Source organism: Amphiura filiformis, chromosome 10 (assembly GCF_039555335.1).
Source record: "Amphiura filiformis chromosome 10, Afil_fr2py, whole genome shotgun sequence".
Taxonomy (NCBI): Eukaryota; Metazoa; Echinodermata; class Ophiuroidea; order Amphilepidida; family Amphiuridae; genus Amphiura; species Amphiura filiformis.
The window spans coordinates 52,615,344-52,629,765 of record NC_092637.1 but is presented as its reverse complement, the minus strand read 5'-3'; the positions used below and the strand labels follow the sequence as shown (position 1 = coordinate 52,629,765).

Below are 14,422 nucleotides of genomic sequence, written 5' to 3'. Positions count from 1 at the left end.
TAGATAGTTTAAATTAAACATTTTATAACTAATTATCTAGGAAAAATTAAGGTCTGTAATTTGTTGTATTTGAAGAGCTCCGTAAAAAAGAACTATATACCAATTTTCTCAAAAAAGTCAAAAATTCAAGATAGACCAGTATGTGATGCACCCGACGATATAATGGTAATAATGATAATAACAGTTAATAATAGTATAATAATAATAATAATAATAATAATAATAATAATACTAACACTAATAATAATAATAATAATAATAATATAAATAATAATTTACAGTTTGACCACTCAGAAGTACAAAGTGACAACGCGCGCGTATTTGGCGCGTAAACAGTGCGCAGTGCTGCGTCTCTGTTGCAGGTATGCGTGCCTTCAAAGTCGGCACAATGTGTGCGTCCGCGTCGGTACTTTATACTTCAGAGTAGACTGACTGTAGTTACATTTTAATATTACATTGTGAAATTCCTTTGGCAGAGGTCGTTGCTACTTAACACAGTTTGCATTAATGTTAAGAGAATTTTACTGTACATGTTTTGTTATTTTACTGTTTAGTAGGTCGTTGACATTTAATGACATAGTTTTGTCACATCTACAGGGTGGCATAGCGACCTAAGACGTAGACTCATAATCGCGAGGTTGCTCGAGGTCGTGGTGGGTTCGAATCACCGCGGCGTCAATGTGTTGTGCACTTAGGCAAAGCTCTTCACCCCTATTGCCTGTACTGCTGTTTTCAATGCCGGGAAGGTAACATACTAGCCGTGGAGGAGGTGTATTTACGCAGCGATCCCTCAACATTATATGGAAGAGTCTGCCCAAGTCGCTTCAAAAGAGAGATGGACACTCCGGGATGTATTAGCATATTATTATTAATATATCTGTGATATCTGTGAACACAGGTTGGTCCTTTAACTTTACCTTGCAAAATAACAAAGTGGGCCCTAACACAAATGCACAAAGATTAAAGTTAATCTATGACTTATTAGTAACTATTATTTTATTGTATCAGATACAACGAATTTACAAATGAAACCACCTAGAAACTTACGGTGCTTAATATATCCTTCATCCAATATCAACTGTTGTCAACAATTTTTCACCCAATAAGCTATGTGTCTATCGTGTTTTTAAACATGAATTTAACAGCAAAACAATCAGTTATAATTATAAAAAGAGTGATTTAATAACAGATCACAATGAGAGTAAAAGTATGTGAAAGTTATTGCAACTTACCTGTTAAAACGGAGAATATTAGCCCGACCCGTGTCACGTTAGTTATCCAGTGCGGAATTGCTTTCATGGTTGAAAACTATTAAACAGTATCTCACTAGGATCAAATCACTACAAAATATATATTCCAGAACATATTTGCAAGAAACCTAACCATAAAATACTTCTTCATTTCTCGCCGTTCGCAAATATTCAAAAAGCCGCCATGAAAGATTTTTCTTCTTCATTACTCATTGGCAATATTGAAAAGCCGTTTCGTCTGTAGGGGCAGATCTTTTACCAATACAGGAGCGTTCTTGTGTAACATGCTGGCGCACTATATGCCAATCTCTGTTGTCAAGTTTTTGTGTGTGTTTGTGCTGTGCGCTGGACCCCACAAGCGATTGCAAAGCCAAATTTAATTGTAAGCGCACGCAACAAAGCTCATCATTGGGTGTTGAAGATTTCATGATGTCATGATTGACAGTTGGGCGGGGTATATTATCATTTCGTATATTGCAAATTGACTAAAGAGCTTCAAGTCAAATGTGTGCTAATATGGCTGAGATGTATCTAGTCCATTCAATACTGAATGTAATTAAATGAATTGTTACAATGTGTATAACATAGTTTTCTTTACTGAACATCTATGATATTGTGCTTGAATATTTATTTTAACTAAATGCGACACAAAATCAAAATATCAATATTATCAGATTTAAAATATCAGCACAAAAATTGCATTATATAAAGAAAACAGTTTATTCAAACAGCTAAACCTTATCTTGTTTTATTTTAGTTTGCAATGTGTTATGGTAGATGTGTTGTGTTACCAAATAGAAAACACGATTCTTTAATGTTGAGAATGTACTCTATTTTTTATGTCTCTTGTTTTTTAGGTTATGTTTTTATAAATGATATAACGTGTATCTGACGACACGAAATACTTGTTGGTGTGATATAGAGCATTGAGAAAATATTGTGGTGGTTATTATTCGGCATGTTTGGGGGGGGGGGGGAGAAAGGAGATTCAAAACGATCTAACTGACTTTTCTTTTATCTCAGATAATTTTCTAGAGCAGTGTGGCAAACATAAATACCAAGACCACTCAATCTGGTAGCCAGATAACAAATGAGTGCCTCTTGGCTGATTGTTGGACTCTTACGTGGAGTTCAATAAGAACTAAAAATTAGTGTTGTAAATAATAAATTACGTTGCACCAATTTGGCATAGTAAAGTGCAACAACCGATATTAACGCATGGGCACAGTTGTACATTATCGTTGACATCGTCTTCTTTCACTCTTGTTGTTTTTTCTTTCCGTTTCTTCTTCCCGCTTCTTCTCTTTCTTATGCATTATATGGGGTGCACGTACGTGTGTGACGCGTTTCAAAATATTCCGAGTTAACAAACGTTTGGTAAGTACTCTCCATAGGCGGCGGATCGTCTCCTACATTTTTCGATGCATGGGGCACGCCCAAAAATAAAGCAAATATTGCACTCTGTATCTTCCCTTTTACCCCGAAACACGTGTTTTGAGCTAAAATAGAGTGAAATTGCAAACGTTTACTCGCTTCACGCTCTAGCCATAAAAAATACTACATTTTTCGTGTTATTCGCTCGCAATGTCACAGTCAAACCGGCACAAAATATGTTCGCCCCGCCTAAATCTTAATGCTTCCGTACTCTCAAGGTAAGCGTAATTAAAGTCCAGCTGCCAGTGTGTATGATGTTGTTTTGGATGGATATTGCTTCTTAAGACCACCAACCTCAAAAATCAATGCTGTTGAAAAGTTCTCCAAATTATTCCTCTTGTAACTCCAGAAGGATGTCACAAATAGGTAAAAGTATACTTTTTCTGGATCACCATCACAAGAGGAATAATTTGGGGAACTTTTCAACAGAATTTGAGGTATTTGAATTTTGACCTCTGTGTGAACTTTGACCCACCATATCTCAAAATGCTCAATGCTGACAGAGGTCCAGTAAACTTATTTTTGAAGTTGGTGGTTTTGAGAAGCAATACCCACAAAAACTATGGACACCAAATTGCAAAACAAGCTTCTGTGGCAAAATTGAGTTTGGCCGCCGGACTATTATCTCTATACGCTATAATCAGCGGGACGAATAATCTCAATAACTGTGCATCAATAATGTTAGGAGAGTATTGTCGGTGGATACGCTAAATTCACGGCTTTTTTATTAGCCATGCAAGCCTATGATAAAGTTCGTTGGTTTACGAGCTAGAAAGTGAGGCAATTATATCGATCGGTTATCAAACTCTTACTCGGTCCTTGTTTTGAGGTCCGTAAATAAAACTGTCGAATAAACAAGGGACGAGGCTAAATGCATAATACACTGGAACATAGAAACATTCAAACTTTACAAACTAGCGCACGAGATCAAATTAATGATGCTTAATCGTTATTCTTATATCAATATACAGGGGAAAGAATAATTACGCATCGCACACTAGCACATATACATGAATTTACAATGGAAACATAACATGCATAGGCAGATGAATCAGAGTAAAAACTTCGGACAAACCTGCCTGTGTGTGGACTTGAACCTCAGACCTCTCGGGCGAGCGCACTTACCACTTAGCTACACAGAGTGTCCCTGATAATATTATTGTCAAATAGTTTAACGTATGACTGTTTGATAGATTGACAATGCCCTCTGTAAAAGTCACGGGACACTGGAAACGGGTCAACTGGTATGATCCATCGGGCACCAGTGATTTGTTTTTCTAAGTAAGTCTACTATTAATTTGTTATGGGAATAAATATTTGCATTTGCAATAATAGTATGTTAAACGTTGAAATGCGTTTATGTCATTGCGTATTATTCTGTGGTAAATTATTCATTTTGTTAATTTACATTTCTTTTAAGCAGTGCAAAATCACGCCATTTGCACATATTATGGTAGTTGTGTGCGTTTGACCAGTTCCGTGGTATTGATATATGTGCACATTCACATCAAAACGATGGACTTGTCAGCAGTTACATGTGTCTCATTTCACTTAATAGCTAAGATTTAATACCAGACTCATCTTTGAAGTGGAGATCACTTCAAATCATCCCAAGTCACATGGTTTTATACAGAGAACATTCCTTAATCATGTGACTCGGGATGATATGAAGTGACCTCCAATTCGAAGACGATTTTGGTATTTATTTCTAGTTATCATGTGAAATGAGACACATGTAGCTGCTGACATTGTTTTGATATGGATGTACACATATATAGAATTGCGCAACAACTACACAAACTGTTTATTGCGTGACTGATTCGCGCTTTTTGAATTTACGCGGGTGCAAGTTGGGACTTTATTGACTCTCGCAGTAACAAAACTCGCATACTATTACAAACTAATCATGTAGTAAAACTACAGATGTTAATATTCAAATACTATATGTTTTGAGGAAACTTGTCAGCCGACGCGTTCAACGCAAAAATATTTTAACATGTTTAATACGTTATACGTGTTATAAACGCGTTTTGGTCCAAACGTTTAAATGTTAAGTTTAAGTTATAAAAGATCGTGAAAACATTTTTAAAACGTTTTATCATGACAAAACACTATCAGTGGCGTAGCGTCATAGCGTAGCGTCAATCGATCTAAAATTTTAAAAATCCCATAGTAAAATTGCCGAAAAACGGCTTGTGCCCCCAATCAGATCCGGTGCCCCCAATCATGGTCAGTGCCCCCCCCCCCCCATGTGATGACCCACGCTACGGCACTGAAACACAACAATAATTATTCTAATATGTTGCCATAAATAGTGTCACATAAACCATATAAAACAGAGTGCTTTTCTGCATGAAGAAACCCTTATCTGCTCACCATACAGTGTGATAGCTTTCTGTAACTGCCACAAGATTATAATACATTGAAACCCAATGCTCGTTGTTTTAAACAAAATTACCCGTTGAGGGCGATATGCTCTTCTCAACCATTAATTTTTGTCTTCAGCTGTTAATTGTGAACCCGGGCAGACAGCTTGGAAATGAATTGAATAAGAGCAGTTGACATCATGTGAACATGCTAGCGGTTCAATATATTGAATATTGCCATTGGAAAACATTTCGTCGAAAACCAACTCCCCACTTATTTTCTTTTTTAATAGTTGTCTCACTTTATCAAGAGTGTGGCATTCTATTTCCATAACCAATGTTATAATTAAAAGCACATTATGTAGATCACGTTTACACTTCCGTAATCAGTATATGCTTGAATTATCATTTGAAAAACATTATTAGTATACATCAAAATGGTTTTGAAACAGCTTCTTTTTAGCAAACTGCAATACTTGTATGTAAATTCTCATGTATGTCCTCCCAACTGATTACGTATGATGCGGAAGTTATAATAAACAAGACAGACATAAATATGCTATGTTCAGATTCCACATGTTATTTTCCCGACTATAATTTTTCTCGCATTATAATCATGATTCCTATAATACATTCCATATCACATTGGAGCGATGGGAAATGGTTAAAGGGCACTGGACCTCGACCATTGTTCCCAAAAGGGGACAGCTGATCACCAAGATTATTATTAAATTCTGATTCGCGTCTCAAAGGAACTTGCTATGTCAGTGTTATTTTGTCTTTATGTCTCTTTGTAATCCTTTGAATTATTATGAGGCTATAACTTAGTTCTATTGGTTGTTGTATTTTCAGCCTCTCCTCTGCTCTTCTCCCCCTCTTACTTATGTTTTTTCGTCATCTTTTAAATTTTTATTTGGATGTCACCACATACACACACGTGATTTTAAAGCTGAATATCAACACCCCATTTCGTCCCCGTGCATAATCATATGACCGATTTTTCGTGATTTGACGCACCCATTATTATACCTACTGCATATTGGCAACTCTGGTTAATAGGCTTCGGTGCTAGACTATTTTTACAAGTAATTCCCGTCGGGGGGTGCATACAAGTTAATGATGCCGTGCAATTTCTTCTTTTGTCTAGATGAGCACGTACCATCTTCACCTCCAGTTTTCATATCGAAAATTTACATAACTCCCGAAACCCTTAAACAAGAATACACTTGATTCAACTTTTCAGTGAGCAAAAAAGACTAGAATGAAAAGGTTTAGCACATATCGCAGGCTAACACTTCACAATAACAATGAGATCCGAAAACAAAAACCAACACTGAAAAGATAAAAAACGATCATGGAATCGGTCGTTTCAAGTTTTAGGATTGGCTTTCGTCACGTGGTTTCCTACAGGGTGTCCCAAAAAAAGAGGCCTCTGATTGCGCCCTCTTTTTCGCCTATTTCTGAAAAGTTGATCAAATATATTTTGGTATGTGAAGAAACCTTTAATTGTTAGCTTTAATGAACTAAAACAATTATTTCAATCGGCTCACAACTTTTGAAGATATGCCCTTTTAAAAACTAGTACCCGTTTTTCACTCTGTCCACGGATAGTAAACAGAGTGGTTGGGATGGGTCATGCTGTGGAGTGGCCTGCAATATCACCAGAACTCACACCACTTGATTTCTTCATTTGTGGCAAAATCCGAGATCTTTGCAAACGTATTGCTGCTATATTCGCAAGTATCCGGCGCACAAGGTTGGTACGCAACGCAATTGATGCAATGAGGACTAGGGCTGAAACCTGTATTCGCCAAGGAGGTAACCAGGAAGTGGCCAGAGCAGCACAGTAACTAACTCACTTCAAAAGAACCAAAGACAAACTAAACAGCTCTTTTCAGGGCTACCGTTTATTCCAAAAAGAGTAATGGCTTATGTTGTCAATAAAAAGAAAGCAAGAAAGAACAAAGAAAGAAACACAATATAACAAGATGGCATAAAATAAAGTAATTGCAACATTGTTTGTGTATTTTCTTGATTACGCAACTCCCTCCAACATATCGAAAGGACTACAACAATAGAGGTTATCCGTGTTCTATAAGCTGCATATCCTGACTGCTATACCTTGTTTAGGATTTTCAAAAGAAGTATCTGCATGTGCAACCATGACTGTTTCAAAATAGCCCGCCTAAGTCATGCAAGTAACTCCGAGGTCGTGCATTGAATTGGTTTGAATGAGGAATACTACGGGAACCAGCGCCTTTTGTTAGAAGTCACACATGAGTAACGTGGATAACCTCTATTAGATGTTTGGATTTACATGAAAGGAAAACCCTATATACGAGACAACAATAGGCCACCCTATATACAAGACAACAATAGTCCACCCTATATACGAGACAACAATAGTCCACCCTATATACGAGACAACAATAGCCCACCCTATATACGAGACAACAATAGCCCACCCTATATACGAGACAACAGTAGTCCACCCTATATACGAGACAACAATAGTCCACCCTATATACGAGACAACAATAGTTCACCCTATATACGAGACAACAATAGTCCACCCTATATACGAGACAACAATAGTCCACCCTATATACAAGACAACAATAGTCCACCCTATATACGAGACAACAATAGTCCACCCTATATACAAGACAACAATAGTCCACCCTATATACGAGACAACAATAGTTCACCCTATATACGAGACAACAATAGTCCACTCTATATACGAGACAACAATAGTCCACCCTATATACAAGACAACAATAGTCCACCCTATATACGAGACAACAATAGTCCACCCTATATACGAGACAACAATAGTCCACCCTATATACGAGACAACAATAGTCCACCCTATATACGAGACAACAATAGTCCACCCTGTATACGAGACAACAATAGTCCACCCTATATACGAGACAACAATAGTCCACCCTATATACGAGACAACAATATTCCACCCTATATACGAGACAACAATAGTCCACCCTTATATACAAGACAACAATAGTCCACCCTATATACGAGACAACAATAGTCCACCCTATATACGAGACAACAATAGTCCACCATATATACAAGACAACAATAGTCCACCCTATATACGAGACAACAATAGTCCACCCTATATACGAGACAACAATAATCCACCCTATATACGAGACAACAATAGTCCACCCTATATACGAGACAACAATAGTTCATCCTATATACGAGACAACAATAGTCCTCCCTATAAACGAGACAACAATAGTCCACCCTATATACGAGACAACAATAGTCCACCCTATATACGAGACAACAATAGTCCACCCTATATGCGAGAGAACATTTATAGTCCACCCTATATACGAGACAACAATAGTTCACCCTGTATACGAGACAACAATAGTCCACTCTATATACGAGACAACAATAGTCCACCCTATATACGAGACAACAATAGTCCACCCTATATACGAGACAACAATAGTCCACCCTATATACGAGACAACAATAGTCCACCCTATATACGAGACAACAATAGTCCACCCTATATACGAGACAACAATAGTTCACCCTGTATACGAGACAACAATAGTCCACCCTATATACGAGACAACAATAGTCCACCCTATATACGAGACAACAATAGTCCACCCTATATACGAGACAACAATGCGGTGTTTTATCAGGATAATTCTGCAAGGAAATTAAAAGCAAGAAATCAAACCTTGGTTTATATTATAAACCTAGAAACTTGTTCTTGATCGAGTAAGCATGGTAAGAGTGTTGCAGAATTCCATTTCCCCTTACTTCAATTTATTTTGGTATTACCACCTGCACTCAATCTATCATTAGATTATTGTCTCGTGTCGTATGGTTTGGATGCAAATGTAGCAAGACCTACTTAATGATGAATTTAAACACCGATCGCAGGCCACCAGCGATTGACTTCAATTAGACCAATGAATTGAATCATCTTATTATGAGATCAAAATGTGTCTCACTTTCCCCAAATGTCAACAACGAGTGATTAAATAGTAAATGTTAAAAAGTAAATAATGAATGAGTAAAATAAATAAATAGATAAACGGATAAGTCCATGTGGGTCAATTAGAGGATAATACCCGTGTCCTTAAACCGTGTCAAAAGAAAATGAATTTTAATAAACTTTTGGTCAAGTTACTTAACTTAGAAATAATGGAATTATATCTTTGATAATCTTTGAACAAATGAATTTCAAAAGGCGTGAAATTGAAAAACTGTCTTGCTGATCTACACTCAAAATGGTTTTATGGATATAAATAATGCGTGTAAATGGGCCAAAATGGGGTTAACCCCTTGTGAGGTGGAAGCATGCATGTCTCTACTTGAAATTCAAAAGGGATGCTATCTCTCTCCCTCCTCATTTTAATATCCGCGCCTAATCAATAATGGGTCTTTCACCATGCTCACACCATGTTAAACTACTGACTGTATCCCTGTAGGATTATCTACTGACTAGGTGCTAAACAACTCAGTAAAGTGGATGCTTTTACAGTACCTTTTTACAATCAAGTCTACATATCAAGGTCATAGCAAGGCATTTATAAAGAATGGTCAAAGGTCAACGTTTCCAAAGAAGTATAGTATAGATGTTGACGCAAGCTTTCGTGCGGGAAACATACTCTCCAGTCGTGGCCTTTTTATGAGATTTGATACGGCGCTGAAGTCTATAGCTGTTCCAAAATCAGTTCCAGACCTGGTTTCCAGACGCAAATTTGTATGTTGTTACAAGGAATTCAAAGTAATTTTATCATCAAGTGACCCACATAGAGGAATACGACATCTATCGTGAGCCAATCTACATTCTGTTGCCTGCAAAAGCCGACGATCAGGTAAAAATTCTAAAAGTAGCGCGAATAGATATTCGTGTTTTTCATGATAAGCTTAAAACGCGTTGAAAACGCCAAATTGTAGTCACAAAATATATAATAATAGAAAATCACCAAAGCAAATGGTAATGTAGGTATGTGGAAAAGAACTGCAATAACAATAACAAACTATGTGCCCAAAGAGTTGTCTTTGACATGTCGCTTTTTTTTAAATATCACCAAAATATCAAATTATGGAAAAACGCTCCAAAATTTAAAACAAACACGAACCTTCCAAAATAAATACATATTCGCACTCGGCGGCCCAGTGACTACCTGCCGCTAATTAAGTAATGTAGAATTGATAGAAACCGATTGAGTATTAATTCATTTATCATGTTCATCATCATTTATCATCATAATCAGTATCATCATTATCGTCATCGTTATCCAACCCATTCTCATTCTTATTTTGTACATATAATACAAATGGTCAAAGCAGTTAAAATGTATATGTGACCGTCCACGGCGAATGAGCCGTAAATTCCTCCCCCGGTCAATTTTGTTTTATTTCATGTTTAAAAAATAAACATCATAAACTTAAAAATGGTATATCAGAAGCGGGGTTATGGTTTGTTAAACTTTGCTCCTTCAACAAAATTATAGCTTTTTACGTTTTTACATGTGTCTCTTTTTCCACATTGTTGGCAATAAATATCAAACAGTCATAATTGGCGGTCATTTCAAATCATCCCCAAGTCAACGAGGTTTAAGAAAGTTCTCTCATTGTTAATTGTTGGTTATGCATACCAGTACAAAATACAATGCCTGGTAACCCACCACTTCAACAGGATTTAGCAAGATAAGCAAACAAAGACCAGAGCTATTAAAAGTTCTATAGCCATCTAAGGTAGAAGCTTATTATCCACTTCAACAATAGGATTATTGATTAGTTTTTGACTATCGAAATGAGACGGATGTCGGGCCAGCAAGTTACCGATGAATATGACCTTCGTACACATTTTACACCGTAACTCAGAATACAATGTAGGGAATTTACGGCTCATTTGTGCTGCCGGGTCACATATATGATACAAATTAGACCATGCGCAAGAATGGATGCGCAGTAGTCAAGGATCATCATCATCATCATCATCAAATTATACGGCAGTAAATAGCGCCCTCAGTTGATCAAAATTCACTTTAGTAAGTATTTTTAAGTGAGTTAATAAATATTTGAGTTAATAAGTGACACTATAAAATATAAAATCAAAAACAGCCCGTCACCCTTAAGGTTACGCTAACCATAACCCTGACCCTAACCCTAACCCTAACCCTAACCCTAACCCTAACCCACTAACCCTAACCCTAAACCTAACCCACTAACCCTAACCCACTAACCCTAACCCTAACCCTAACCCTAACCCTAACCCACTAACCCTAACCCTAACCCACTAACCCTAACCCTAACCCTAACCCTAACCCTAACCCTAACCCTAACCCTAACCCTAACCCTAAACCTAACCCTAACCCACTAACCCTAACCCACTAATCCTGACCCCAACCCACTAACCCTAACCCTAACCTTAATGTAACATTGACAAACAGTAACCTTAATGTATAACATTGCCGGGAACATTGCCCAACAGCAAACTTAATGTAACAAAGAGGGCGCTATTTATTGTCGTGCTTAATATACAAAATAAGCACCCTCATCACTTCAGTGAAATGCGCAGAAGTCGGGTTTTTCTTAAAATGTAATATATTTACATTTTAGGCTTTCTATTGCGCATGCCTTAAAATGTATCATATAAACAAAATTACGTGTTCACGATTTGTAACATATATACAATTTAGCTAGAGAATGACTTGCACCATCATCATCATCATCATCATCGTCATCATCATCGTCATCGTCATCCCTGATTATGATGTTTCCCTTTGTCTATCAAGCATAATGTTATAGCAAAGCTCATTTTTTGGGATCCATCTGTGTAGACTCATTTTTAATTGGTTTTACATATTGTGTGCGAGACGTTTTTAATTTAGTCCTTTGTTATATAATGGAACTTGATACCTTCAGAAATACCATGTTGTATTCTATGTGGAGAAAATCTATACTGTGAACGGATGTTTTTGTATCCATATTTCACGCTCTGGATGCTTTTCTTTATATGTCAAAGCACGTTGCACAGCGCTAATTGTAAATAAAAAGCATGAAAACGCTTTCATTGCAGCAACGGCGATGACGATGGCGAAGTTAATGATGATAATGACGAGGATGATGACAACGATGATGTTAATGACAACAATGATGATGGCGACGATGACGACTTTATCGACAATGACAATGTTGATGGAATAATAATGATCATGTATTAAATTTATGATGTGAAAGTGTACCTAATTTTGGTCGCCAATTGATTGCATAGAGTTAATATAATTCGCCCGGGATTTGTACTTTTGAGAATAACTCCTGAAGCAAAGTTGACACCTCGTTGTCGCTCGTAAAGGACCTGTTCTCGTACAATAATCATACTATCGGTATGATAACATTTGAAAGGATCACTTTTTCGTATAACATCGTATTAACAATGACAAGATAAATGTTATGGCTGGTTTTAAAGCAGGGTAATTGACCCGCACTACCGTTGAATTCCACCTATAAGCATATATGTGGGGTTTTTTTGTAACAAAATAAACAAAAGGCATACACCATCCATAAAACATTACAATTTGTTGGTCTTGTAATATTATAAAGCCGCCTGTAAAATTAATATAGTTGCTAAAACTCCCAAAAATGTTTTATGGAGGGTGTCTGCCTCACTTGGAGGCAAGTATGCTGGCAGATGGAATTCTACGGTATGGTGTCACGTATTGTTAGTAACAACGAAACAACAGTTTTATATAATTCAAGAATGATTTTTAAATCGATAAGTACCCATGAACTTAAATGTTATTCTGCTTTCAGTGTAGACTATCGATAACACCTGATCGACAATCAGTCAATAACATGTGATTTGAAGTAATGAGGAAAAATTATTATTTCTCTTCGCTTTCTACAGCTTTGAAAACCCGTTTTTTCTCTAATAATTGTTAACGCTTTCATGACACGTGCGTCATTTGTAGCTAAATCCACAGATCACAGGCATAATATGTACGAGTTCCTATTACTTCCGAATCTATTTTGGGTCTTCACATAGTAAACTACTAAAAATGTGTTGGGGAGCTCGTGAGGTCATCTTATTTACGCACGCGCTAAAGTCTGTTGTATCTTGTCATATCACACGGGTAAGAACCAATAAGATTGCAAGAACATTCTCAAGTGTTTAAGAATGAACCATAGGTTGTTCAATTATTGAATTTGTGAAACATGGTGAACAACATTCAAAGTTCGCATATAAGGGCTGGGGTATGAACGTTTGGACAGTATTTATTTTGGGACATCAGAGCACATCAGACATATCGAATTGCATTCTGAATACGAAGAATGTCATTCTGATATCAAATAATTTTGATTTTTTGAAATTCGCAATTTAATACACATTTTATGGCAAATCATTAAAATTGATATTTTTGATATTTAACAGTACTTGAAGTAAACTTTATAAATCTGATGATTTATACTTAACGTGTATGTAGGTGGGATGAAAAGCCGACGATCAATTGAAAATTTTGACCTTTCGTATTGAAGATATGGATTTTTTTTCCAAAACACCAAAAAAAAATAGGTCTTTTTGGGAAAAAAATCCATATCTTCAATATGAAAGGTCAAAATTATCAATTGACCGTCGGCTTTTCCTCCCTGCTACATACACTTTAAGAATATATCATTAGATTTATATAATTTACTTCGAGGACTGTTATATATCAAATATTCGAAAAATATCACATTTTTATAATTTGTCATAAAATTTGTATCATATTGTGATTTTCAAAAAATGAAAATTATTTGATATCAGAAAGACATGCTTCGTATTCAGAATGCAATTCGATAGGTCTGAGGTGCTCTCATGTCCTACAAAAAATACTGTCGAAACGCAATAAACGCTCATTTTAGATCCCTTAAGGGATGAGTCTATAGGAATAACGACCAAACAAAGAAATTCTTGTTTAAGCCGTAATATTGTAGTCTTTCAACCCTTTCACAACTTCAGCTGTGTAACTTACAAAAATTCCCGCTAAAAAGTGGTTCTTTTAATTTTAGAAAATACATTAATAATCGCATTGGACTTTTCGTACTGATCGTACTATAGTGACCACCAGCCTATAATGTTCTAATCACACTATAGACTGGGATTACATGTGACGTCATTGCCAGGCAATTGGTCTCTATTGTTCCTTGTCCGGAAATATGCCCACGCAGTCAGGGACCGTGCTTTTAAAACTCCCGCCAGATCACAATAAGGCCATTGAACTGCGTAGTAGCCATACGTACTCATTGAAGTATAACGGTAGCACGTTCCCTTACCGACTCATTATTAATGTGTGGAAAGGGGTCAGGGACGGCATTCTGATC

The 14,422-nt window shown here is 36.6% G+C and overlaps 1 protein-coding gene across 4 annotated transcripts in view; it reads right to left on the bottom strand.

The window, feature by feature from the left end:
- LOC140163019 (neuronal acetylcholine receptor subunit alpha-10-like) overlaps nt 1-14,422 on the bottom strand; it is a 321,325-nt gene that overhangs the window by 244,128 nt on the left and 62,775 nt on the right. For 3 of the 4 annotated variants that reach the window (XM_072186357.1, XM_072186356.1, XM_072186358.1), the window contains exon 1: nt 1,233-1,564. The exons of the other annotated variant lie outside the window; for it this stretch is intronic. In XM_072186357.1, coding sequence (XP_072042458.1) covers nt 1,233-1,299 — 67 coding nt within the window. In that variant the 5' untranslated portion in view covers nt 1,300-1,564. Of the gene's footprint in view, nt 1-1,232; nt 1,565-14,422 lie in introns of those variants that run through there. 4 annotated transcript variants of the gene reach the window in all.